Below are 27,026 nucleotides of genomic sequence, written 5' to 3'. Positions count from 1 at the left end.
TGCCAAAATATACAGTTGAAATGTAAATGGCAAATTGTGATTAGGTATTAAATGAACAGCAGGCATATTTGATGGCTGTGTAAGATGTGAAAATAAAACAAAAAGTCCATAAGATAAACCTGTATCTTAAGTCATGATTATCATTAACCATTTCAGGCTTGTAACAGTAAGCCTTCTACAAATACAGTACATGCACAAACTAAAAAGGCATGTCTCATTCTCATAGATAGTCTAAACTGACATTGTCTATAAAAAGGTTTTTCACTTCTGTTTCCTGTTGTGTGGCGGCACCGTGTCTTATCTATAGACGGGGAGCTGGATGTGGCTTTGCTGGTGGTGCTCCAGTAGCTGAGGCATCCCCATGGCTTCGTACCCGCGGCCCAGCATGTGCTCTTTGATGCAGCGGGGGTGGATCTCACTGATGAGGCACTCCAGAGACTGCAGGCTGCTGCTCAGTACTGCAGCGTGGCACAGACTAGGATTGGGGAGCCCACATGCGTTGTAGGCCTGGGTGTGAGGAAGAGGAGGAGGGTGGAGCTGTGGCTGGTGATGCTGTGGGTGTTGGTGGTGTTGGTGGTGGTGGTGGTGGTGTTGCTGATGGCGGTTAGGGTGGAGATGGGGATGAAGATGAGAGAGGCCCAGGTCTCTAGGCCTGGCTGAACATGTACCCGTTGCCAGCACCTGAGAAGTATAACAGTCGCTATTTGGGGTGGCCACGACACTGTCCCAGAGAGGAGCAAAGTACTGTCCAACAGAGAACTCCCCTTGCATGCTGGCACAGTTCACAGAGGAGCCGCTGACTCGCTCCTGCCCCGTGCCCACACTGGGGGGATGCAGCCTATAGGAAAGCTGTGAGGAGCACGCCAAAGGGAGGCCGGTTTCAGGAGACTGGCCAACCCCGGTATCAACCGCTCTGTGGCCCGGAGCGCCACTGTACATCCTCACTGCTCCCTGCTGATAGGGCTGCGGCTGAATTTGATGTTTGTGCTGCCACACTCTGTAGTCTCCTTTCTCCAAGTACCCAGCTTTGGCTACGTCTGCGCTCTGCGTAGGCAGCACTGCCCCAGTGAATGCCAGACTGCTCTGTGGCGGCACCCCCAGAATAAAGTCAGAGTCTGAATGTGCCACAGCAGCCACAGCCTGAAGCGAGGGGCTGGCTCGCGCTTCCCCCCCAAGCTGCAGGGCCTGGCTGTGGGGAACTCTGCTCATCTCTCTCATGAGGCTTTGAACCTCTGCCAGCTGAGACTGGGGGGCCAGGCTCTGATCTCCAGAGGCCATCCCAGCGCTAGAACAAAGTGTCTCAATGGGTACATCAGGGCGCTTACATGAGCTTATATGATAGACCTTATGCCCATGTCTGGCTGTGTAGCCATTATTCAGAGGATTATTATACGGTGCCACAGAAGTCTGGGTGTTTGTGTGTTTAGTCCTTCTGCCCTCATGGTTTTTCACCACACTTTTGACCACCACAGATGCCTTGACGACGGCCAACAAGCCCCGGGAGCCTCCTGAGTACGGGTGTGAATAGGGGCTATAACGGCCTGTGGTATCTAAACCGTTGACTGTTTTGTTAAGCTGTTTGTGTTGCGGCACCCGGACGTCAGATGGAAAGATTTTGATGGACAGGGGGCTGTTGGCGGTCTTCTGGGCGAAAGCATCCAACTCTGCAGGAGAAGGGTACCGAGAAATCATGGAGGCTGGCTCCCCTGAGAAGAAAGCAGACAGAAACAAGTGATTTAGTCTACAAACAGCCTCGTGTTTTCTGTTGTTTTTTTTCCCCTTTCAATCTCAACCAGTTTTAGGGGATAATGGCAGACATCAACGTGTCTTATAAACTAATTTTAGGGAGGGAAACACCTCCAGCACTGTTTGATCAGTGCTTAATGAAACTAATTTAATCCAGAATTAGTTTACCCTGGGAAATCAAAAGAGGAGCAGTGGCAACACGAGGAGGGAGAGGAGCTAATTTTCCTGCAATGGCTCCAATGAGATTTGATTTTGATGACATTTAGCTGTTAAACCACAGCAGGAGGAACCAAGCAGAAGCAGATACTGGTGAAAAAAAAAAAAGAAAAACACGTCAAAAAACCCTTAGAATAGCATTTAAGGTTAATTGTTTGCATAATGATGAATAGTTCTGTAATTTGCTTCACAGCTAGATTTCTTTTTACAATAGCTTCGCTTTTGGTTGTTTCTCAAATCATTCAAGCCTTACCAGTTCCTGCCTCTGAGATTTTGTTCCACTTTATGCTTTTATGGACCTGAACTGATTATACTGTAAAAAGAATGACGCCTAAACTGAAGGAAAAGTTGTTGCAGGTGGAAAAAGAGCAATCATCAAAAGCGCTGTTGATTGAATTGTGTGTGTGTGGAAAGGCTGACGGGACCAACTAAGAATGGATTTAAACACTATTATTCAGGCAATTTCATGGCTGCTTAACTCCCAGCGACAAAGGAAAGGTGGAAAAGGCGCTCCATTTAAAAACAATAAATCACCAGGTAGAAATTACCGCCACCTTTCCGAGTGACACTTTTATGGAATTCCAGACATAAAACAAAAAAGCGGCAAAACTGACCTACATCAGACTGCAAGTCTGTGGGAATCATAGCAGGTGAAGGAACAAGGCTGTAATCTGCAATAAAAAAAAGGGCGAAAAATAAAAGCAAAACACTTCATTTCATTTTCAATAACAAAACCAATTCCAGCTTTGCAGGGGAGAGCTCACTTGTTGTTCCCATTTGAAATTGATTTGGGAGTTCATTTCATTTCTGGGGCCTACAGTGAGCCTCCGACTGTGAAAATGATTCAATCTACAAGATCCATCTCATGAAAGAAATAAATTGGGTGTTTAAAATGGAGGGAAGAGGTAAGGTGGAGTGTTCAATTCATCCAGCAATCTCCCGGTGGAGCAGAAAGAACAGCCCCCATGGTGCCAGGAGCATGAATGAATTCTACAGAGAAATACAACAAAGCAAAACACTGCTTATTAGGCATCACAGTGCAGTGCTGCTATAGAAAACAATGACTTCTGGGATGTTGGCGAGGTGTTTATACTGTAAACGGCATTGAGATGTGAGCCTACCCTTCTCTAGTTTCCCATAACCCTAATCATGGAGAGAGAGAGAGAGAGAGAGCGAGAGAGAGAGAGAGAGAGAAGAGAGAGAGAGAGAGAGAGAGAGAGAGAGAGAGAGAGAGAGAGAGAGAGAGAGAGAGAGAGAGAGTAGAGAGATAGAGAGGTAACAGGAAAAACCAGCTGCATATTGCCTTTGGCTATAAATTGAATATTTATGACCATCAATTATAAGAGTAAGAGCTTCATATCTTTGTGAAAGGAGCTTAAATGATGAGAAGCAATGAAGCATTTAAAAATTATAATCAATTCTTGCATCACAACTCACACCAGGATTGGCAGTGCAGCACAAAACAGGCCCTGGATAGTGTTGCTCAATTACTGATGATAGATAATATAGCAAAATAAATCAGAGACAGTCTTGTTGAGTTAAATGTTAGTGTTTGGCCCTGCACGCTGAGCTGGGCTTGCTGCTCCACAAACACTTCAAACACTCTGAATGCTCACACGTCTTCGCAGGGTGTCTGATATTGTTAGTCCAGAGATTACATCCCCTGTCAAGAGCCACGGAGACACAACACAGCTGCACTTCCCACCGTAGCTGCCTTAATGCGGCGCTATGGAAATCTCATTAGCAAACAGGCCTTTCCCCATTCTGCATCCACGTAATTATCAACCACTAACTGTGTGACATGCGGTTTTGTTTTTTGTTTTAAAGGGATCATTTTAGCTGATCCTGACAGAAGCCTAGCTATTGCAACAGATCAGAAACAACATGACCAGCATTAAAACTGCTTTACCTTACAAGCAGAGGTAATTGTTTCAATCTTAAAGACTTAAACACTAATCTGTGGTGTTAAACTGCAGTAAACTGAGCATTGCACATATTGTTACTAGTCAGTGGCAGCTTTCTCAAAGCATGTGGTAGCAGTAATAAAACATTTCACTGGGCAAAAACACCCCAGTCAAAGCACACCTAAAAATGTGTGGATCATTAATGTCAAATCTGGCACAATGAGAGCTGAAGTTTCCCTCTGAAGGTGCCAAGAAGGGCCATAATGTGTAGAGGCTGCTCTCTCACCCAAACTCAACATGAGGGTGCATACGTAACCAGCGAGAGTGATAATTGACGACTTGCATGAAGTAAAGCTTGCACGGCACACAGCAGGCGTCCACATTTTTTTTATTTATTTGCACATTTAAAAATCAAGATATGTTTTAATTAGAAAGCTTTGAGTCAATTTGACAAACAATTACAATGCTTTCACTGTGCATTAGACTGTTTTAAACAGCTGGTGTATTTCAAAACATGTGCTTCAGTCAGTCATATCCAGCTCATTTTGGTCTTCAAGTGTTCAAATGACTCCTTTTTTTTCCTTTTAGTGCTGTTACTTAGTATTACGCTTACATCAATTATATTCAGTCAGTTATTTAGTGCTTTTAGATCCCAGGTACTTGAGTGACAGCACATGAAATGTATGATTCCTTTAATTAAAGTTGGTTTGCATTAATGCAGGCTTAATTTTTAGGACATAATTGGTGCGTAGACCAGAGTAAATGTTCTGTATGTACTAAAAGACAAACTGAAAGTGGTGCAAATCACATTACAGCTTATCTTAGTGGTTCCCAGCCTGGGAACTGGGAAGCCTCAGTCGGTTTCAAGATGATTACCAAGATATGAAAGAAGAAGAAACAATTCTGCACCACAAAATTAAGCTTAGTTTTTCTGATTCTCTCTCTCTCTCTCTCTCTCTCTCTCTCTCTCTCTCTCTCTCTCTCTCTCTCTCTCTCTCTCTCTCTCTCTCTCCTCTCTCTCTCTCTCTCTCTCTCTCTCTCTCTCTCTCTCTCTCTCTCCTCTCTCTCTCTCTCTCTCTCTCTCTCTCTCTCTCTCTCTCTCTCTCTCTCTCTCTCTCCTCTCTCCTCTCCTCTCTCTCTCTCTCTCTCTCTCTCCTCTCCCTCTCTCTCTCTCTCTCTCTCTCTCTCTCTCTCTCTCTCAAAAACCTGTTTAAACTATTAAAATAAACAATGTGAAGAGGGAACATCCCCCTTTCATCTTTTGTGAATTAATAAAAATCTGTTTCTCCTTCTGATAGTCAAGATTTCTTTGTGACATGGTGTCTCGTGCTACTTCGAGAGGCACAGCGGTCACACGACAAAATTCAGCGGTACAATGAAAACAAATCTGATGCAGTTCACATGACAACAGGGGAAATTGCAGCTGTGTGTTGTCAGGTAGGGAATGGCAGGAAGATAATTAGCAGTCTGACCTTAAGCACTTAATCACCCTGAACCTGCAGACTGCACGCTGTTTCACTCCTCAGCCCTGACAGAGAGCAGAGGCAGACAAATAAAACCCTCCAAAACAACAGCAGAGAAAACAACATCAGCCACTTTTGGAAAGCAACCTTGGCTGAGGGCATCACGCAGTGCGAACAAATTTAAATTCTGTGACCTTTCACCATTTTCCTCCCACATGCTTTTAGACAAGCCTGATAGGTTACATAGGATTGAAAAGCTTGTTTGTATTTTTCTTTTCCTCAACAGTCACCGTAATGACACAGATGTATCTACAACCCTAGATTGATAGATTTAATGGTCCCTACAGTCGGGCTTGAGTGATTTCTTGGTTGGAATGGGCTTCCTACATTACACATGCCTCTCAACTGTTGTGGCATCATGCTGAGTGAAACTGGCACACTTTCACAGGAAACACCTAATCCTGATTTCCTCATTCCATGCCAGCAACGTGCTTGGAAAGAAACAGTTGGGGGCGGAGGGCCAATCATAAGCTCTCAATCATCACAAGGCCTAATTTATTGCGTGCGTGCGTGCGTGTGTGTGTGTTTGTGTGCTAATGTGTTTTTGTGATTTGGAGATTTTATTAATATTAGCATAAAAAATATTCTAGAGGGATAAAACATTGGGTGCTTACCATACTGTGGGTTTCATAACCCTGATTCCACCCCCATACAAACCCACTCAACGCTTTCTGCCACTTTAAAAAGGGGCTAATCTTTTTCCCGTGGTCACACTCGAAGCCATTTCCCCCCCAGATTAGAGCGGGGGACCTCATTGTTTTGGAGCCGTTTGAGTTAATCACTAATTTATAGGCAAAACAAGCCCCAGAGGCAGTGCTGAAAACAGGAGTTGGACAAGCTCATTGCGTTTGCAAAACCACGGCTTCCAACCGTTAAAATACCCAGAGGGCCAGCATAAGGGAGCCATTAGAGCGACCGCTAGATGCAGTTCCCACATGAGATAACACTAAAAATTCATAAATTATTCCTCGTTAATATCTATACATGTCGGCTGAACTGCCAGGCTAAGAACCCCACAGGTCTTTGATCTTATGCTGACGACTTATCGGGGAACACTTTTGTGAGATAACATGTTTACGAGTGTCAAATCCTCAGTCGAACGTGGCGCTGGGAACTGGCAGCTAATTATTGGAACAGTGCTTCTCAGCAGGCATAAATACTTGTTTGGCACACCGATAATCCTGATATTTAAAATAACAAACCAGGGACTGAGCTCAGCACATTCACAGCACATTTACAAACCTATGTCTCCGTTACCATGACAACCTCCTCTTATGCACCCAGTTGGCCCAATAAGCCCAGTCATTAGAACCATGTAATTAATTGGCCCTGCCTTCATTCTGCAATTGACTATCTGCTGGTTAGACAATGCAAACTAGCAGCTCTTGTTGCAGTTCAGGACACGGAGAGAAAAAAAAAAGAAAATCTACCTTTCTTTGTTTGTTTTACATCATTTACTTAATTGTATGCAAATTAAATTTCCAATCATATTTCAAAACACTGATTGTAAAACATTCAATCAATACAGTTTGAATCTGCAGAAAATGATTAGGATGTTAAGTATACTAGAGATTGCAGATTCACACATCCAACAGGCACAGAGCAACAGTGCCATTCAAATGTAAGGCCAATATTCCCTCTTCTTCTAGCTCTGATTTGGTCTACACATCAACTCCTGAAAAAAGCTCAGCTCAAAAGCTCGTTTCCTGAAAACGGCTACTGGCTGCTGCTGCAAACAGAGTTGACAACTCTTTAAATGTGCCATAAAAAAACAAAACAATGACCGGAAAGGGTCTAAAAAGCAGGTTTACAACATGTTTAAAGAACAACATGAAATTCAGTATGAACAGCTTTATGTCAAAACATCAATATAAAGAGTCATTAATATTTATCTCCTCTAGGGTTCAAAGACAGTTGCCAGTTAATGGCCCAATGTGGTTTCCTTAACCTAACCATTAGATACAGCTGAGTGAAGTGGAACAAGTAGACACAGGACATGTTGATACCCGAGCAGATGCTCTTAAATTTCACTCACACTGACCTCTCTATTTACGACCTTCTTCCATAAACACACAAAAATAAAAATACAGACTCTCATTCACCCCATTTTCACATGCCTCCTCCTTTCCATGTAAGCAATCTCTACATGAAGGGTGCTTCACAGAGTGACCACAGGGTTGAACACTTAGTTATGTGTGCTGGAGGAGGCTCTGGCGAATACTCCTTTGCACCAGTGTCACTCCTCATTTGTTTCTGTGCCGCTTGGCCCAGCTTGGGCAAAGTTTCCCCTCTCAAAGCCGGCCCAAGCACAGGCCAGCAGCGTGGGAAAAAAAGCCTTTCCAGCCCCTGCTTTCAAGCTGAGATAGCAAGAGAAGAGCGCAGCTCTCATTCACTCTCATCACATAATTCCTAACACTCGTTTCACAGAAATCTTTTACATGGGTTTGTGTGGCTGAGAGCTTTCATGTCCACTGCCTTCCATTTATTGATAGCTAAAAATGGAAATGGCTTTCAAAAGCACAGCGGCGACTAAAGACTATCCCTATTTAACTCGATCCAACAGTGACTCATTTAATGAAGAAGCCTGGGCCACACAGACTGAGCTCCCATCAACTGTCTATTCCCTCTGGTGGTGCTTGAAATGTCAGGCTGGAGCTGGAGGGTGCACTACGCACAGTTGTTATAAAACTCAAGGGGGGAGGAAGAGGCCCTGCAGGTAAACAGGATGAGAAATCCACCCCTGGCTCTGCCTGAGGCAAAGAAGCCCTTCTGTTCCAGCATTTAGTAGACAAGTGCTCCACTGATTCCCAATTAATATTTAATAAGAAAAAAGACAAAGACATTTCACCCAGGGAGACAGATGGGAAATGAGGAGATGGAGCTTACGAAGGAAGGAGTTTCCAGCACTTCACATTTAACTGACTCTCCTGTAAGCCGTGTTGCACCTGTTGGATTAGGACAACTTTTATGGTCCTTTTAAGTATATGGAGTCTGGTGACCTCAGGAGTTTTACAGTGTGACTCCAACCAACTTCAACCTGAGAAAAAGTCTAATTATCCAGACAGAATAAATGAAAACACCTGTGTGCAAGTAGGAAGTTGATGAATTAATCAAACATCTCTCACTGAAATCTGTCTATGCTTTCCATACATCCAAAACATTAATTTATTATGCAATATATACAGTTTATGATGCATAAATAAAGAGATTCTGTATGAGAATGCACAGGTCCAATGCAAAGGAACAAAACATTCACTCCTAAAAGGAGTAGAAGTAAGATCATCCCGATCAAGGCTTTTCTCTGCAGACAAAAGGTGCAAATATATCATAGAAAAGGTTCGTATAGATAGCTAAAGCTTAGCAATGACCTGAAAAATATGAATGTTACAGAGCAATATTTGAATGCTCTTGCTTTTTTAACTAGACCAGTTTGAGTAGTACTGTACAGGTGGCACAAAAACATTATACTTAACACAACAAACAGCAAGACCTATCTCTAATGGATCATAATATGTAACGCACACCCAGCTGAACCATTGAACTGTAAGTAGTCATAGAGGTCTGATTTAGCTTCAAACCAGACCCAGCAAAGAAGTATAAGGTATCCACATTTTTTTAAAGCAATTGACAATAGGAAACCACAGTAGAATAACTTCATTTGTGGTACTATAATCTCATTATGTGAGTCTAGACTGTCCAGGAGGGGGAAAAAAAATGTTTGGACTACAGCACAAAATAACTTGGATGAAGAGTAACCTACATAAAGAAAGCAGTATCCAGCCAGGAAATAAATCTGCAGTGACATCGCATTCAATCAATTAATTGAAAGAAATCTAATCTCAAATGTCAGTGCAGGTCACTCCCGAAGACACCCACTCAACCTCTCAGTGAATGCAATATAATCAGTGGAGATGAAGGTCAAGCAACACTAACACAGAAAGGTTTCTGCGCAAAATGTGAACATCATTAGTAACCCCGTGTGTGGGAGTTGATTAACTCTGTAATTTCAGCGTCCACTTTGACCTGCACGCATTTCGCACTGCAGGAGCTGCTGATTAGTAGCCCAATTAAAAGGAATCATCATCAGGAGGCCCATTATTTTAATTCAAGGAGCTTTCACAGCAGTTGAAATCTCTGCACGCCGCTGAAAAACCTGGCATGATCTTAATGTGCACTCGGAAGCAACAAGGTCACGCTTTACACAACATGAGCATGACCGACATGACCAAGATCCTGCGATATAGACTCACCTTTGTGGGTGCGTGGCTGCAGTACTGGCAGCAGTAATGGCGGTGGTGGAACATCGAGGCTTTTGGGTGTGCAGGCCAGACGCTGCGATGAGAGGTTCTGCCGTCTCTGGATACAGGCCAGCATGATAGTTGGTTAGGGCTGCACACAGCCTGGGTAAACCTGCTAGAATAAACGACAAAAGAAAAAGACATTTTGCTTTAACCTCACCAGAAATCAACTGACGCCCGATAAGTTTTGTTCTACTGTCATTTGATTTCAAAAGTTTGTCACTCCCGAGGCCACATTGTTCAAAGAATCACTAGAGAGTAAGTAGATAGCAACTTTTTGGTTTGGAAAAACATCACATTATAAGCAATACATTTGAACTCTTGCATCAAACATCACTTTGATGTCAGAAGAAAACTGCAAGCTTGCTGTTAGAGAACACTTAAACCCCCATAGGTGGATCTCCTCTTTCAAAAAACGTCTTTTCCACATTACTTCTGTAGCTTACATATCTAAAACTCTGCACTCACTCGGGTCCTTTTAAACACATTAAAATTCAGGAGCCCCACTTTGAACTGCGGAGACTGTGAATTTGAGGAATTAACATCACTTAATGACGGCTCCATCTCCTCCTTCTGCTTAGCTGTTATGATGGCTTTTTCCTGCCATCAACCTTGTTCTGTCGGTTGCAATCACACAGATCGTTTGCAAGGCCTCCTGTAGCCTCAGGCTGGGCGTTTCAATTTGTAACAAGCCCTGAGACCTGCACTTCTCGTTCCGTAAATTTACGGCTGTATTGATCAGGAGAGAAACCCAAAATCAACTCACTCCCAAAAATAGGCTGTGCTGTTTGCAGAGATAAGTATTGTCAGAGGAAATGAGAGGATGTGTCTGAAAGAGACAGAAACTCTCAGCAGCTGTGCTGATTGAGGCAATCACTCTGCAAAGAAATCCTTGCATTGAGGGAATATTTCATTGATAATTGCATTTGACATTCCCTTTGATTATCCGGAAGAGTCAGCAAATATGAATGCTAGTGCAGCAAAACTAAAAAACCCGGGGCTACCGTATATACGGATTACTGTATGTGAATCTAGTATCTTGCAAAATATCACAGACTTACAGGCTATTAATAGTTAATCAATTCAATGATTACAAACGGAATGAAACACAGTATTTCCATTACAGTGCGGTAGTCCCCAGCAAGGCTATTATAAGCCTGCAGCAAACAGCTTTCAGATTGCCTTTACCTCGTTTTCTTCTTTGGTTTACGTTTTTTTGGGGGGGATTTTCACTTTCATTTCTCCCTCAGGTTCCAGAGGGCAGCTAAAGCAAGTCAACCACAGAACAGACTGTTCAGTGATGAGCTGCAGAAACATGATTACCTTCACCTCAAAAGGATGAAGAGACAAGAGTGGCTTTCATTTTACTCAGGTGCCAGCAGAAAGAAAAAAAAAATCCCTCACTCTCCCCTTTTTGTCATGTGCCCGCTCCCCTCCTCCACTCAACATCTGTCCCATGGTGACAAGCCCACTTCAGGCTGCTCAGTACAACCTGTCTCATCTGAGCACACACATCTGAAGAGCTGAAAGCCTCAGTATAGTCAGATCCCATTTTTAAAATAATGGCAATTTCACAACAACCCTTCCATTACCACACATTTGTCAAGAAAGAAGTGCAAAAAAGGGAGAAGGAACAAGAGAGAAAAGGCATCTCTAGGGAAATCCCTTTACTAGCAGAACATGAGACATGAATTGGAATACCTTCCATTACTCCAATAATTTGCAGTTGGAAGAAAATACATCAAGGAGGGCATTATAATTCAAAGGGAGACCAGTGGCTCCAAGAGAAAAAGTTTCACTGGGAGCAGAAAAACTGAGCTGGAAATGAGACATAAAGTGCAAGTTATAGTGTTTCTTTTTCATCCTGCTTTCTAAATTTTAAAAGAGATTATATGAAAATTTAAGTTTAAAATGGCCTTATCAGTCTTGTGCAGGATTATGTGAAAAAGGGAAGAGAGATATGAGATCAAAGGGGTTTCCCAGAATGCATGATATTATCTCGGCTAAGTTCTCCAGACATACATACGATGTTTTGCTCTTTTTTTGTATTTTGTCTGTTTTTGTCTTTTATTCAACAGTCGAAAGCAAGACTGGAAAAAGAGATTAAAAAAGAAGAGCATGCACTTCTGCAGATACTCAGTATATGACAACTACACACTAATTGCCAGCAATGTTAAAAATGGTATCCATCAGCACAGATAGGTTCAAATCAACCTTTACAATTAAGCTCATAGATCTTCATCATTAAAATAATGGTCAGTGTTGCTCCACTTCCAAGACAGTTCTCTTCAATCAGCAGCTAATTTGTGCCTTTGAGGTTTGAGACATTACGGTTGACGTTGTAAACCAGATGTCTAGCTTCTCACATTTCTTCAAAGCCTCTAACTCTTCTACTACTGCAGAAAAGACTTCTCTAACATGCATAATAGGAAAAAGAGTGCAAAGTTTAAGCTGCAAGGACATCTAATCCTTGCCACTCTCGGGTGACATCCATGCAGCAGATAAGCAGCACAATGGAGGTCCACTGAGAGCTTGTCAGGGAGATAAGCATTTTGATCTACTGTCCTCTATAAGGATGTTTTGGCAGACATTTTATTTTTCAAAACCCCTTCCCCATCATTGACAGGATGCAAAATGCCTCATTTTCTAGTGTGTCTTCTGTCCTGGGATCAATAGGGCACTTTGTGAGAAGATAACAAGGCTTTATCAGAAGCCATAAGGGCAATGATGGGAGACTTTATAATAGTTTTCGTAGTTTATCATCAGGCAGCCAGATGATTACTATGGCCCTGTTCACACCAGGCATGAACATATGGTTTGATCCAATCACAAATGGACAGTTCTAAGTATGTCAGTTCCTGGCATTAGAGTGTAGTCTAGCATAGCCAGACCTATCTCCACCAGTCTCTGACTAAACCCAGTATCATTCTGCTACTCTGTCTTGTTTGTGTTTCTTTAAACCAATCACAATCATCTTTGGCTGCAATAAGCCCAGGATGCAGGGACGGTGCCCTTGCAAAATCTTGTCGGGGTGGAACATTTGCATGTGGGGAGGCGAGCCCTGGCATTAAAATGGCTAAATCCCTGCAAAAGAAACCACATAAAAACAGTGAAAGATAAAAGTCGACTACGTGATACAACTTTTACTGATAAATAAAAAAAGACCATGTTAACCTGACCATTGGTGCCCTGGAGGTGAAGCGTGTCCATACTTCAGCTCTGGAAGAACTCACTGGACTCATTAAAACCACTGACGATTTAATAGCTGTATGTAGCTCTTGCAGAATGTTATTAAACCAATATCACAGAAGCTTGTGTGAAGTGGAAAGGATTGGTACAATGATCCAAATCTTTGTCAAAACTTGCCATTTTCAGCATGTAGGTCACTAAATTGGAGGTTGTTGGTGTACATAATGATGGGGATTAACACTATGATAAGGGAGAATGATAGCATCTGAAATAGTCAGCCAATAGCAGACTTATACCCACAGCCTGCATATAATATGGGAGCAGAACCTCTTTGGTGTATTCACAGCTGTCCACTTGTGATCGGATCACCGAAGAGATATTTTAATGGCAGGTGTGAACAGGACCTTTAATTGTGAAGTGAATTTTAGATAATCTTCACATCCTTTATGTGCCATCAAACTTATATATATTGTGTTTCTCCTGCAATAGGAAGCCTGGTTTAAGCTCCTGACAATCAATTGCTGACTATCCAAGTTATGTGAATTAAATCTTTTGAAATAATTAAGCTGGTTCTGCAGGATTACCCAGAATGATACATTACTGGGTTTAAAATTGTTTTACTAAATGTACAACCTGACAACACACAAGCATCAGTCTGACCTTCTTGAGTCTTTTATGACTTGGAGCAGCAAGTCTCAGAATCCTCAGTTAATATTTAGATGATAATGAAAAAGGTTTTAAGACGAGCACCCTTTTCACTCTCTGGGTGGATTAGCATGTGAGTGCCTCCTTCCACTCAAACTATGGAAGAGAAATGGAGAAAGGAAAAGAGCACAAAAGCAAAAGAGAAGGTTAATTTAGGAGGAAATAAATGATTAACAAATGGCAATTGGTGAAATGGCAGTGTCTGTCTTTGAGTGATCATGACATCATCTATGAATAACAATCCATTTACTGTATAATTAATTGTATACAGTCTTCAAGGTAAGCACTGCAGGAACTTGTCTTAGTAATGGAAACTAGACAAGTAGACAGAATTAGACAGCAGTGCTGCTGCAGCTGCTGGATTCATCTCTATACAACCCTGCACACACACACACACACACACACATACACACATGCACATACACACACACACAGAACCCCTCTCCCAACCCCCTCATACATATTTAATAGAATCTATTACTTCTGGATTAGCCGATAAGGGCTGGCCTGGTTAAATTCTATAATAGTTTGCATAATTGGTATCAGAGCTGCATATAAGAGACACAGATTTCTCTCTTCTCCATCTTTGTTGAAGAAGTAATATAAAAAAAGGGACACAAAGGTTCACTTACAGGATAACCAAACAACCCAGAGCCACTCCGCTCTGTGCTGCGAGAGCACTCAAGGCCCGAGGCTGATAACAGTTTCCTATACAAGTCGTGCACAAGCACAAAATGTATGTAAATGTAATCGTTTGGCAATAGACAGACAAATGTCCGGAGCATTCAGTGGGATGTAAATCATGCAGCGTTAATAGCTGGGTGTCTAGGAAAAACATCCCCAATGCTCATGCTCATGCAAAATGTGATGTAGCTGCTACAGGACAGCAAATGGTAAAATGTGTCTGATTCACAGGTCCTCAATTGTGTATCTACTGACAATCATCCCGTGTCGATATCAGGAACCGTTTCTCCACAGTCATCTACATATTTCTTCACTGTTGCAAAGCATAATAATAGGAAACGTGACTGCATATATAATTCATATATAAATGTGTGCATTATTATTGTTCTCTTCATGTTCATTAAGAGTCTGTAAATTGCAATCTTACCTCTGCACATCCACCCCCCCCCCCATATGCTGCTTTTCCAGCTTCATGTCATGTGTTTCCACTCCTGGTATTGTCAAAAGCAATATATGAACTGTAAGCTGTTGTATACTATTATGAAATCTACGTCAATCAGAATTGCATGTTCACTAGGAAATGTCTTGACAGAGTGAGACATTTTTCTGCTACCTGCAAAGAAGCCCTACAGACACACACGAAGCTTGTGATTAAAGTTTCCTATACATCTTTTTACTCTCATTAATAAATGGTGGAGAAAAAAAGTACCTAATCGCAACAATGGGAAAATTCTCCACCAATTTAAAGTTAAAAGCTATATTTTACCCTGCAGCAACAAATGGTTTAAAAGGAAAGACAGTCCAACTCCTTGAGGTCTGAGTTTTCTAAGTTAAATGCATCAGCAGCAGCCACAGCTAACGTCTGCATCAAGGATTTTCTCTATGAGATTTACAGTTTTGACTTGACATATTGCTTTGCTACACGTCATCTTGTTTGATTTCTAGGAACACAAGAGGAAAGAGGCTGCAACCGGGCTTTAACGTGGATTTGTTTGTTTGGAAAAATACAAATACTGACTTTATGCATTAATACAAATTCTGTGCAATTAAGTCTTATCTTTGACAGCAGCTTTGGTAGGGAGTATAAAGCCTTGGACTGACCCGAATCTGCACTTGTACACAGACGCTGCCAAGGTAAAAGAAACACACTGCATGGGGTAAAGTCTGGCCAATGCCAAGGTAGCATTAGAGGGTAAACACAGCCTTATCCTTATCCCAATATGCACACCAGACACTGTCAAAAGGACTATGGGTATGCTGTCCAGCCTTTGGAAAACCTTGACTTCAAAAAGATAACAGATGGCGAAAGAATGAGATGAAGATATTTGTGGAGAGATACGTTGTTCTTCAAAAAGATATCAATCTAGGATTTTAATTTCATGTCGAGGTCTGTCAGCCAACTCAGGCATGTGCGTTATTTTCAGTCTGTCATTCTCATCAACTATTATTAAAACCACAGAAAAAGATATAACAATAACTAGAGTTTATGTTACACAGATACACAATCTTCCCAACCCCCTCTCTCCCAGCCCTATCCTCTGGGCTGTTTAGTTTCAATGTTAAGGGTCACCGATTCTTTCAAGTCATTAAAATCTTCCAGCAAACATAAAACTCATTAGAAACTGTGGAGAAAAGCTCCCCGTATGGCTCCTATGTGGGAGATAAGCTAATGATAAGCTCACTACCATGCATCACCGAAACATCAAAATGTTCTTTGATCTCTGGACCAACTAAAGATGTCATCATCTTGCTACCTTTCCATTTCAGGGAAATGATGATGCATCAATTGCAATTTGGCCATCTTATTCATTAATTTGAAGTAATGACTGAGCACTGCAGTGTAGACAAAATAAAGATTACTGAGTTCCAAATAACCCCGGCAGTCCTATCCCCTCCCCAATGACCTCGGAGGCCCAGTCCTTAACCTCCCACCCTTAACCCCCCATCTCACTACCCCTTCATCCTATTAGAATGAAAGACCAATTAGACAGATTTCAAAAGATGGCAGACTGCCTGTAATTAAACATGACATCTCTTAGCAGATAAAAAGATTACAAAGGGTGAAATGGAGCAATTGCTAAGCAACCAAACTACGGACATTGAAGACAGGCAATGAAGTTGGGTATCATCACCATCTCATCATTCAGGTTTCATACCCAGACTGAAAACTCACTGTACGTTTTAACCCAAAATATGAAGCTACGTGGATGACATGGCAGAAAAAAGACATGACCTTAATCAGTCCTTGCACTGGCCCGGGTAATAATCATCCAAGAAAAGGTCATTCTCGTGGTGAGCCGCTTCCTTCATTCAGTAACCGAGGGGGCCCGGAGACTTGAGCGAGCCCGGGGAAACTTCACAATTAATCAGAGCTCAGCTTCGCTCCCGAGAAAGCAAAGGGAAGCAGGCAGCCAAATGACAAATCCCTTCTCTTCACAGAGTTGGAATTACTGCTGGGGTGTGATGTGAGATCAGAGGGAAACCCCATGGGATACCTGCGCATCAACTGCTCATAATACATCGCAATTTACAAGCCTCTCAGGCAAGTTCAGACACGGGCAAAACACACATTTCAAGCAAATAGCCAAAATATGACTAATTACAGTTGCTACACACATTTTCTATAATGTGTAAACATGCCGCAGTAAACATTCATTGGCTCAGTTGGATTTTTAGAATGAACACATCCAAATGATAGATTGAATATCAAGCCAATATACTTGATGATGAAAGGAAGTTATTATGATATTTGACACTGTGGTAAATCACAGGCCACAATGTTATAATATGAGTGCATTTACAGTATAGGAAATAACAAAGAGGAAAGATAATCTAAATGCCTATTCCTGATAGTCACATGCCTCAGAAAAAAAAACTAAAACCTAGAAGGGGGTTGACATTTATCTCTTTTGGTCAGAAAATAGCCAGGAAGAAACAGTAAATTGCAGGCTTTTCTTCTCCTCTGCCTCTGGTGGGAAGCTGTGACATCCCATCTCTCTTGGTAATAAAGGATCTGGCACAAACAGGAAAGCATGCAGGGTAGAATTTCACACCTGGCCAATAATCTATAGGCCCCTCTGCTGCGGCTACAACCTTCAACCTCGGGCTGCCACCGGTGCAGTGAGGTGCGATGATCCCACCTCCGGCTTCTAGACAATAGAAGTGGAAAGCTTCAGAGGCAGGCTCTGAATGACCGATAATATACTTCAAAGCACTTCCCGTATCCACTGAGATGCTGACACAAGAGCCTTTCACTGCGCGCAAAGCCAAGCTATCATCCATCTCACACATGCAGACAGATTGTAGGCTCACAACAGAGCAGTTTGGAGAGAAAACCCCCCATTTAGAAACTGCAGATGTTTGTTATGCAAATGTGACTTTAACCCATATCTTAGCCTACTATTTCATGCATAATATACACACACACACACACACGTTTCAAGGAACAGTCTGCTCCTACATCAATTATTCTGAATGTAAATAACAGAGCTGATAGTTGGACTCAGCCCATATTAATACACATTAGCCAATAGCAGGACAGTGATATATTATAAGGGCGAGACGTTCCTATCCATTAGTGCGCACTGGGCATATTTCACCACTTTAGCGCTGTCGACCTAAAATCAATGCAGGGCGAATCCTTACATCATGCACTGAAGCATCTTTACACCCTTAAATCTTAAATCTTGCTCTGTTATTGTTATGCAGTCTAACACAGCTACCATTTAAAAAAGGCAATTGAGCTTTTACAACAATATTCTTACACTACGGGAAACATTTTTCCATGAGCCCACACAGATGGAAACAGGATGACTGGAGAGAAAAAAAAGAGAAACATAAATCCATGTCTTACAGAGTTTTGTCTTATCATAAGGCTTGTTTATCTTTGGTTCGCCACGGTTGTTCTCCTCGTCGGAAGGCGTATTTCCTTTGCGATCTCGCCACTGATTTCGCGATGAGCACTGGAAAGCCCTGGAGAAATATCCATTGATGAGGCTGGCTCCATTAACTGTGCTTCCTCGTCATGTTCAATACGGATCAAAAGTAAAAGAATATTGTTATAATTGTTGTTGTTGTTATTTTTTTTTTTTTTTACCGATTGTGTTTTCCTTGCATCGGCTTGTGTTTCATCCCTGCAGCCGAGCAAAGCTGCGTGCGCCACAGAGAGTGATGTCGGAATGGAAATGAGTCCCCTGCACTGTTGAAACCGGCTCCGGGCCAATCAATCAGGGCTGGATTTGAATATTCCCACGGCTCGGCCAATCGTAGGGAAGAGAAGGCGGCCGCTGCTGTGATGCCAATCCCGTCAAAGCCATGGGTCAAAGTAAGCACGTTGCTGTTTCGCGGAAACTTTTAAAGGAGAAGAACATCGGTTATAAAATTTAACTCTATCCTGCAAGTTTGTGGTTAATTTATTGACTCGATGGAGAAATCCACACATCAACTGTGTTTCTACAGTTCAGTCAATCAGCAGTGCAATCAACCCTTAATTGGATGCAAGGGGCAAAAACCTGCATCTCTTTTGGGCTGGATTGACATGGGAGCAATGATGGAATCAGATCCTTGGAAAAAGGTTGTAATGCAACATGGTAAACATGCTCAATTACAAGTAAAAGTATTCAAAATGGTACTTAAATAAAATGACTTAAGTATTATCAACATAATGGGTATCAAAAGTAAAAGGTTCAGATGTAAATATTACAACATTTAATCATCATTTTCAATGTATTGACATGTAAATAGCCTATTCATGTAGCTGTGAAGGCTGATTTGGGTAGTTTGAACTATAGGCTAACTGTGCATCACATACAGGGGTCAATGACGTATAAGGATTTTCAACAACTCAATTGTAGAATAATAAAAAAACAAGTATATCTAATGCAGTAGTTCAAACATTCAGAATGTTGTGTACTTGAAGATCCATATTATAATGTGAAATTAAGTGATTTTAGTGGGTTTATCAAGATTAATGGGCACTGGCCTTAAAAAAAGTCATGTGGTGCGACCATGATTCATCTTGAAATAAATTAATTTACTTAACATGCTTCACATCTTTTTTTTTTTTTTTTTTTTTACAAGTTTCCAGTAATATAAAGTGTTTGGAAACAAAGTATTTGCATTTTTTTTTTAAATTTTTTTGTAAATGATGATCTTTTATTTATATAAGATATTTCAAGATGAATCATGGTCGCACCACATGACCTTTTTTAAGGCCAGTGCCAATTAATCTTGAGAACCCCCCCCCCCCCCCCCCCCACTAAAATCACTTTCAAATGTATAATATGCATCTTCAGGTACACAACATCCTGAATGTTTGAACTACTGCATTAGATATGCTTGTTTTTATTATTCTAAAATTGAGTTGTTGAAAATCCTTATATGTCATTGACCCACATGTCAAATGGTTTAAATCTGACTGTTCGGTAAAGTTCTCTCTCAGCTAAATTCTCTAATAAATGTAGCAGCATAAAAAGTACAATATTTCCCTGTAAAATGTAGTGAAGTAGAAGAATAGTGTGGCATAAAAACACATGTACAAGTACTTTAAAATAAATGAAAATTATACCTAGTTTCTATAGGGAGACACAATAGGTTCACTTTAAATTATAATGCAATCCAACACAACAGCATCACAAATTGTAACCTCATAAATAACTAAAGCATTGAATCAGCACCTAGTTGACACAGGCAACATAGATCATGGATGACACTACGTAACCCCCTGTGGTTTCTCTGGAAGCCTTTTTTGATCCCCAAAACCTCTTTCTTTCACTCTAGAGAACCAAGGTTCTGCACAGTGAAGTTAACCTTTGTGTCGTCCTCCCGGGTCAAATTGACCCCGTCTGTTTTGACTGTTCCTTCTTTCCTTCCTTCCTTCCTTCCCTCCTTCCATCTTTCCTTCCTTCCTTCCTTCCTTCCTTCGTCCCTTCCTTCCTTCCTTCCTTCCCTCCTTCTTCCTTCCTTCCTATCTTCCTTCCTTCCATCTTTCCTTCCTTCCTTCCTTCCATCCTTCCTTCCTTCCTTCCTCCCTCCTTTCCCTCCTTCTTCCTTCCTTCCTTCCTTCCTTCCTTCCTTCCTTCCTTCCTTCCTTCCTTCCTTCCTTCCTTCCTTTCCTCCCTCCCTCCTTTTCTTCCTTCCTACCTCCTTCCTTCCTTCCATCCTTCCTTCCTTCCTCCCTCCTTTCCCTCCTTCCTCCTTCCTTCCTTCCTTCCTTCCTTCCTTCCATCCATCTTTCCTTCTTCCTTCCTTCCTTCCGTCCTTCCTTCCTTCCTTCCTTCCTTCCTTCCTTCCTTCCTTCCTTCCTTCCATCCTTCCTTCCTTCTTTCCTTCCTTCCTCCCTTCCTTCATTTCCTTTCCTCCCTTCCTTCCATCCTTCCTCCCTTCCTTCTTTCCTTTCCTCCCTTCCTTCCTTCCTTCCTTCGTTCTTCCATCCTTCATTTCTTCCTTCCTTCCATCTTTCCTTCCTTCCTTGACTCGAGGACAACAGGAGGGTTAAAGCATCATTAACACAACCTAGTATTTAAAAAAATGTACTGGTAAACCATCATGATGAGCAATGTGTCCTGACACTGTGAATCCTGTATCTCAGGCTAGACATATCCCAAGATGAGAGTTTGTCCCAATTTGTCACTTAAAATGATTTACGGTGCAATTTTCACAGCAGACAGTCTGACTTGTTTTTATGATGGAGACAACAGGTGTAGTTAATATAATAAATGGGGGGTTTTGGTGCCAATTAGGTCTTCCTGTTCGAGTTTCTTGGTGTTGTGCTTGTTGGTGCGGCTTAGTGGGACAATTAAATGGAAGGCAGCCATCATTAATGTAATTAGTTACACCTGTGTTTTTTCTTTTCTTTGCAAATATGATGTCTAAATATCTGCAGGTGTAGCGTGTGTGCGTGTTACTGTTGTAGCCATCACTATGAACATAATTTATTTTAAACTAAATCCAGTTATACAAAAAATATCAATGTTATATATTTTTTTTAAATGCAGTAACAGTAGGGGTTTTTCTGTGTTTAAATCATGAATGTATTTTTAACCCTCCTGTTGTCCTCGAGTCAAGGAAGGAAGGAAAGATGGAAGGAAGGAAGAAAGGAAGGATGGAAGAAGGAAGGAAGGAATGAAGGAAGGAAGGGAGGAAAGGAAAGAAGGAAGGGAGGAAGGATGGAAGGAAGGGAGGAAAGGAAATGAAGGAAGGGAGGAAGGAAGGAAAGAAGGAAGGAAGGATGGAAGGAAGGAAGGAAGGACGGAAGGAAGGAAGGAAGAAGGAAAGATGGAAGGAAGGAAGGAAGGAAGAAGGAGGGAAAAGAGGGAGGAAGGAAGGAAGGAAGGATGGAAGGAAGGAAGTAGGTAGGAAGGAAGAAAAGGAGGGAGGGAGGAAAGGAAAGAAGGAAGGGAGGAAGGATGGAAGGAAGGAAGGAAGGAAGGGACGAAGGAAGGAAGGAAGGAAGGAAGGAAGGAAGGAAGGAAGGAAGGAAGGAAGGAAGGAAGGAAGGAAGGAAGGAAGGAAGGAAGGAAGGAAGGAAGGAAGGAAGGAAAGAAGGAACAGTTAAAACAGACGGGGTCAATTTGACCCGGGAGGACGACACAAAGGTTAAGTTGTATACATTTGGCTTTCTGGTGTGGTTACACTGAAATTAGAGCATTTATCAATATAATAACCTACTGTCTTGTTATCCTTGAGGACATAACTTTTGTGATGGCTGGTATTAAGATGGAAATTGCTATTTATGCTTGAGTACTCACCTGTCTTAAATCTAATAATAGCTCCCTGTGGTTGTGAGAATGAACATGTTGTAAGTCTTAATGGCATCACAGCATGAGGTGAAAGCGTTACAGGGTGGAGGTAAATGTACCTGAGCATTTATACAGCTGTATGTGAGTATCTATGTGTGGTCTGTCATAGGCTGCTTTTGGGGACACATTTCAGTCTGAGGACCAGTTCATTGGGAATGGCTTGTCCACCTCGGTACAAAAAGCCATGTTGCAAAGTAGGAAAAAGCTGATTTTTGGGTCAGTGGTTATGGTTAGGATACAACATTCAAAACCAACGTCTATGTAATGTCCCCAAAAGTGACCATGGTCTGATGTGTTTCTGTGTGTGTGTGTGTGTGTGTTCACTGAATATATACTGACATGTCACACTAGGAAAAACACAGGTGTAAATAATAAAATTAGTGGCGGTTGAATTCCATTTAATTGACATTTGATTTTAGATGCAACAAGAAAGCCTTCACTGAAAGTCTCATAGGTGGAGAGAAGATTGAAACTGTCAGTTCCTACAAATATCTTGGCACTGTTTTTGACAACCAGCTTAAATGGGATGCAAATACTGAAGTGTTGGTCAAACGTGGACAGCAGAGGATTCATCTCCTTCGGATGTTGAACTCCTTTTCTGTCGTTTTTATCAGTCATTTATTGAAAGCCTTTTAACTTGCTCTTTTATCTGTTGGTTCAATAATCTGTCACTCAAGGACAGAAACAGTCTCAACAGTATCGTGAGAAGCTGATCCAAGATCATTGGACTTAAGCAGAGAGACCTAAGTTCCTTATGGGAACTACAGGTCATGAGGAAGTCACACAACATTTTGAATTCTTCCGGGCATATCTTAAGAAATGAATTTTCATTATTGCCTTCAGGGCGTCGCTACGCCCAACCCGCATGTAAGGGTAACCGACTTTCCAAGTCTTTTATCCCCTCTGCTGTCCGACTGCTGAACAAATGAACAAATCTTTATGAGGTCCAGTTGTATCGGTTTGTTACTGCAGTGTACAGCTGGATACTGTGGTGCTTTTTTACTTTTTTTAAAACTTTTTTACTATTGGACCTGCTGACTTTGCACATTGATTCTTGCACTTTTGCATTTGCACTTTTGCACACAGCTGCCAACTCTTCCTCTACTTCTGTGTTTTCTATCTTGTTATTTATGTGTATGAGTATGTTGTGGTGCGAGCTGTCAAATGAATTGAAGTTTTCTTGAATCTTGAATCTTGACTCTTGAATTTAGCTGCTTAGATCCTGTTATTGGTCCCTGGATTTGAACCAGAGTCACCATTAATGTAGTAAAACCTGTATTTTTCCTGCTATGACAAGTCAAAATGTCTGCTGTGAAAAAAAAACCCCTATTACCTCCCAATTTCACCAGAAAACATATGCCAGATGTGCAAACACAGCTGCACTCACCTCTGCTCTTAAAGAAATAGTTCAACACTTTGGGAAGTACGCTTTATTTACGTATTCCAACCTTGTCAAGAGTCAAACAAGAAGATCTGTAGCACTCTCATATCTGTCTGTTAAATAGCCTGAAGCTAAAGTCAGCAGTCAGGTATGATAGTGGTATTTATTGTCTCATCTATCTCTCGACAAGGAAGATAATAAGCATACTGTGGAAAACTAGCTTAGGGGGTGGGAAACAGCCAGCCTGACTGTGCAAATATTTTTTTAAAGCCTATCTATTAACACCTAAAGCTCAATAAATAACACTTAATGTCTTCTTTATACAATCAGTTAAAAAACCCAAAAGTTACGGAGGGTCATGTTTGGGACTGTTGCTAAACATACAGTCAGTAAAATGTGTGGGACAATACCAGAGGAGACTTCAGGAACTCAATAAGCCAGCCAAGAAATCTTCCCACAGTTTGCTTATTTTCATTCTTATCAAAAGATTGATGAGATAATCGATACAACACTCATACTCATCTAAATCTGGAAGTAAGCAAATAAATGTTATTCCTAAAAACTCTTCCTTTAAACGTATAGATGTCTTAAGTCACCCTCAAATTTAGCATCCGTTACCTCACATCCCTAATATCCAAATAAGTGGAAACATACCAATGTTTCACCCCCAAATTAGACTTTGAACAATCCTTTTTAATGTGTCAATATTTAACACACAGGTCTGTGCTCTGGACCCTGAACACCAATAAATATTCTTAACTATGAACCAACCATATGACATATCCAACCCCTTCAAAGTCAGGTGTTGGTTGTTTGTTGCAATCGGGTGCATACTGAGCATTGAGATTTGAGCAGCAGATGTACTCTGACCTGCTGCTGCTGCTGCTGTAAAAAAAAGATTATTAAAATTATTTCTTGACAGCTCCCCGAGTGTCATTTCTCTGTATGAATGGGGCTCGCAGATGGCAAATCGGGTTACCATGCCAACTGATGTTTCTAAATTGAACAGTGAAGACATAGATGGGGAATTGTTTTTCTAGTTAATGATATGTTGTAATATGGCCATGCAGTTTATTGAAGGTAGAAGGAGTCCTCCCTTAGCATGTGCTCCAGCATATGCAAACATGATACTCTGTGGCCCTAACACACAATAACATCTCTAGAGTCCACATGTACTAATTGTTTAGTTTGTAAGATCATCCACAAATTACAACTTAACAACCATCACCATGTGTGAAGACTTGTTGCAATATTCTTTGAGTAATTGCAGAGTACAAGATACTTATTTAAACTCTTTCTTTCAGCAGATGTAAAAAAGAGGCTGTTGTGTTATTGACAGACTTCCTTCAGTCTTAAGCTGCTCATGTGTTAAGGTCAGTGATTAACCAGTAGGTACAGGATTTGTGAGGAAATACTGTTTACTTCCTTTCAGTGATGCAATTAACTACATTATTGACTTTTGATTGACTGAAGACAATATCAGACTAACATAAGTCATACAATCTTGCCTTTGTAACAAATGTATTTTTATATGAGAATTAACTGAAAACATGTAATAGGTTTGCAATTAGTATTCAGATGACTTGTGCATTTGGTTATATAGAAACTAATGCTTCTTTGAAACAAACAGCCATTTTATATTGTGTGTTCTTTCCACGTTTGCGTGAGTTAATCCATCCTGTATCTGGCTGTGTAATGACCTTTTACAATGACTGATGACTGATGTCAAGACTAAAAGATAAATTCATACAAACAAACAAATGCAGAGGGACTTAAATATCACAGCAATAGGCTAATACTTAATGAAAGGATTGTGAATGCATGCATACATTTGTTTGCATGCCCACAAACACATACTAACGTATACAAAAAAGCCTTACTGAGTTAGATTTTTTCAAACAATAAGCTCATAAACATGACAATTAAGTTAATGCAGTTTTCCCTTTATTGAAATAAGATCAAACAAGACTGGTTAAGCTAATACTGAGAAAGCAAAAAATCTTTATACGGCTGTAAATTTTTATTTCCTGAACTCGTCCTCTTCCTTGTTATGATTGTTCTGTTTTGGCCATGTCACCATGTCCTGATATGATGTCAAGCTCTGCCTCTTAAGGCGGCCCTCATCAGATCACAATGAACCTGGCAGTGACAGTAATAAAGGGCTCCATCTGTGCCTGGCAGGCAGAGGCAAATGAACCAATTAAGGTCTGGTGAAGTCTCCTCTTTGACCTATTGGCAATGGCTGCCGTCATCTCCATCATGATGAAAAGGAGAGAGTGCAAGGGTAATTAAATACCAGCAGGGAGCCGGGGGGCAAAACTAATAACTCACTGTTACAAGCCAATAAGAGACCGTAGCATGTTAATAATGAAAGAGCCACTTACTGCATACAAACAATCAGATAACTAACAGGCATGAATGTTTCTCAGAGAAACTTGACCTTGTGGAGCGATATCTTCAATAGTTTGGAGACAAAGCACAAAAAAGCCTCTTATGCCACAGTTTATCTGCCATGTGATCTGTTCTGCTCCAGTCAGAACTGGCTTTCATGTGAACTCAAAACGCTTTGAAAAGCTGGAGACACATTGTTAGTGGTGATCCATATTGTAGCATATCGCCATCTGCTGGAAAATGTATGCTTGTGCAACAATCTCCTGCATGTACAGTGCACTGTGTAATGTCCTGTTGTTTTTGGGTACTGCCACAGAAATCTGTCATGGATGTAATAGGAGGTGATGGAACAGAGTGTAGGTCTAATGTTCTCAACCCTCAAGTGTTGAGTTTGATCACTTGTGTTGTGTCTTTGAAAACAACATAGTAGGCAACATAATAACCTGACACACTACGTGGTTAACATGAGTCTGTTAATTAAATTTTAGGGCCTTTGCCTTTGGCACCTGCCCTTACTTAACCCTTCATTTCAGTTTCTGCTGGAGGTTTTTTTCCTTGTTTGTCCTCCCTCCCCCAGAGTTTCTGTGCGAAAATAATATTTTTGAATATTTTGTAAATAAATTATGAGGGGCGCTTAAATGGTCTCACAGTGCAAATTAAGCACATGCCAGACTTTTGACTTTTTTCATGAAATATTTATTTTATATTCCCAAATATACATGAACTAATGAATACATTTTCAAATGAGAGATAAATATTGCTTTATAAGAAATGATCTCCCTTATACATCATGTCAGTATCCATGAAAAACACCTGAACTTATATTTTGGTGGTCTTAATGGGTACACTTAGCCTAAAAACTGAAAACATTCGTAATAAGTTACATTCCTTTGATTAAGTAATTGAAACAGTTATATTACTTATTACATTTTAAATAGGCTTACTAGTAATCTGTAACCTATTACATTTCCATATTCCCAGCCCTATGTATGATCAGTAAACTACACAGGAGCTGTTACGTCACAACATCTACGTTCCTACGGCAACGCGTTGAAGCTTCCTCCAAGAGGATCATGGGAAACAATTCCTGCTCTGGAGCGGAGGGAGTTTCGAAATATTGTATGTTTAGTTACGGTATAACATGTTATACCACAGTAATATGAGCTAGTAGGTGACTAATAGATGCGAGT

The 27,026-nt window shown here is 41.1% G+C and overlaps 1 protein-coding gene across 1 annotated transcript; it reads right to left on the bottom strand.

Moving 5' to 3' along the window:
* Positions 1-297: 297 nt before the first annotated feature.
* Positions 298-9,763, bottom strand: LOC133995773 (protein FAM222A). Its single transcript, XM_062435251.1, has 2 exons — positions 9,640-9,763; positions 298-1,706 (listed from the first exon to the last, which is right to left on the bottom strand). Exons 1-2 carry the CDS (start codon positions 9,761-9,763, stop codon positions 298-300), a joined length of 1,533 nt encoding a protein of 510 aa, XP_062291235.1.
* Positions 9,764-27,026: the final 17,263 nt, after the last annotated feature.

The sequence above is a fragment of the Scomber scombrus genome, chromosome 15 (genome assembly GCF_963691925.1).
Source record: "Scomber scombrus chromosome 15, fScoSco1.1, whole genome shotgun sequence".
In the NCBI taxonomy this organism is placed as follows: domain Eukaryota; kingdom Metazoa; phylum Chordata; class Actinopteri; order Scombriformes; family Scombridae; genus Scomber; species Scomber scombrus.
This window is presented reverse-complemented; position numbering and strand designations above follow the sequence as displayed.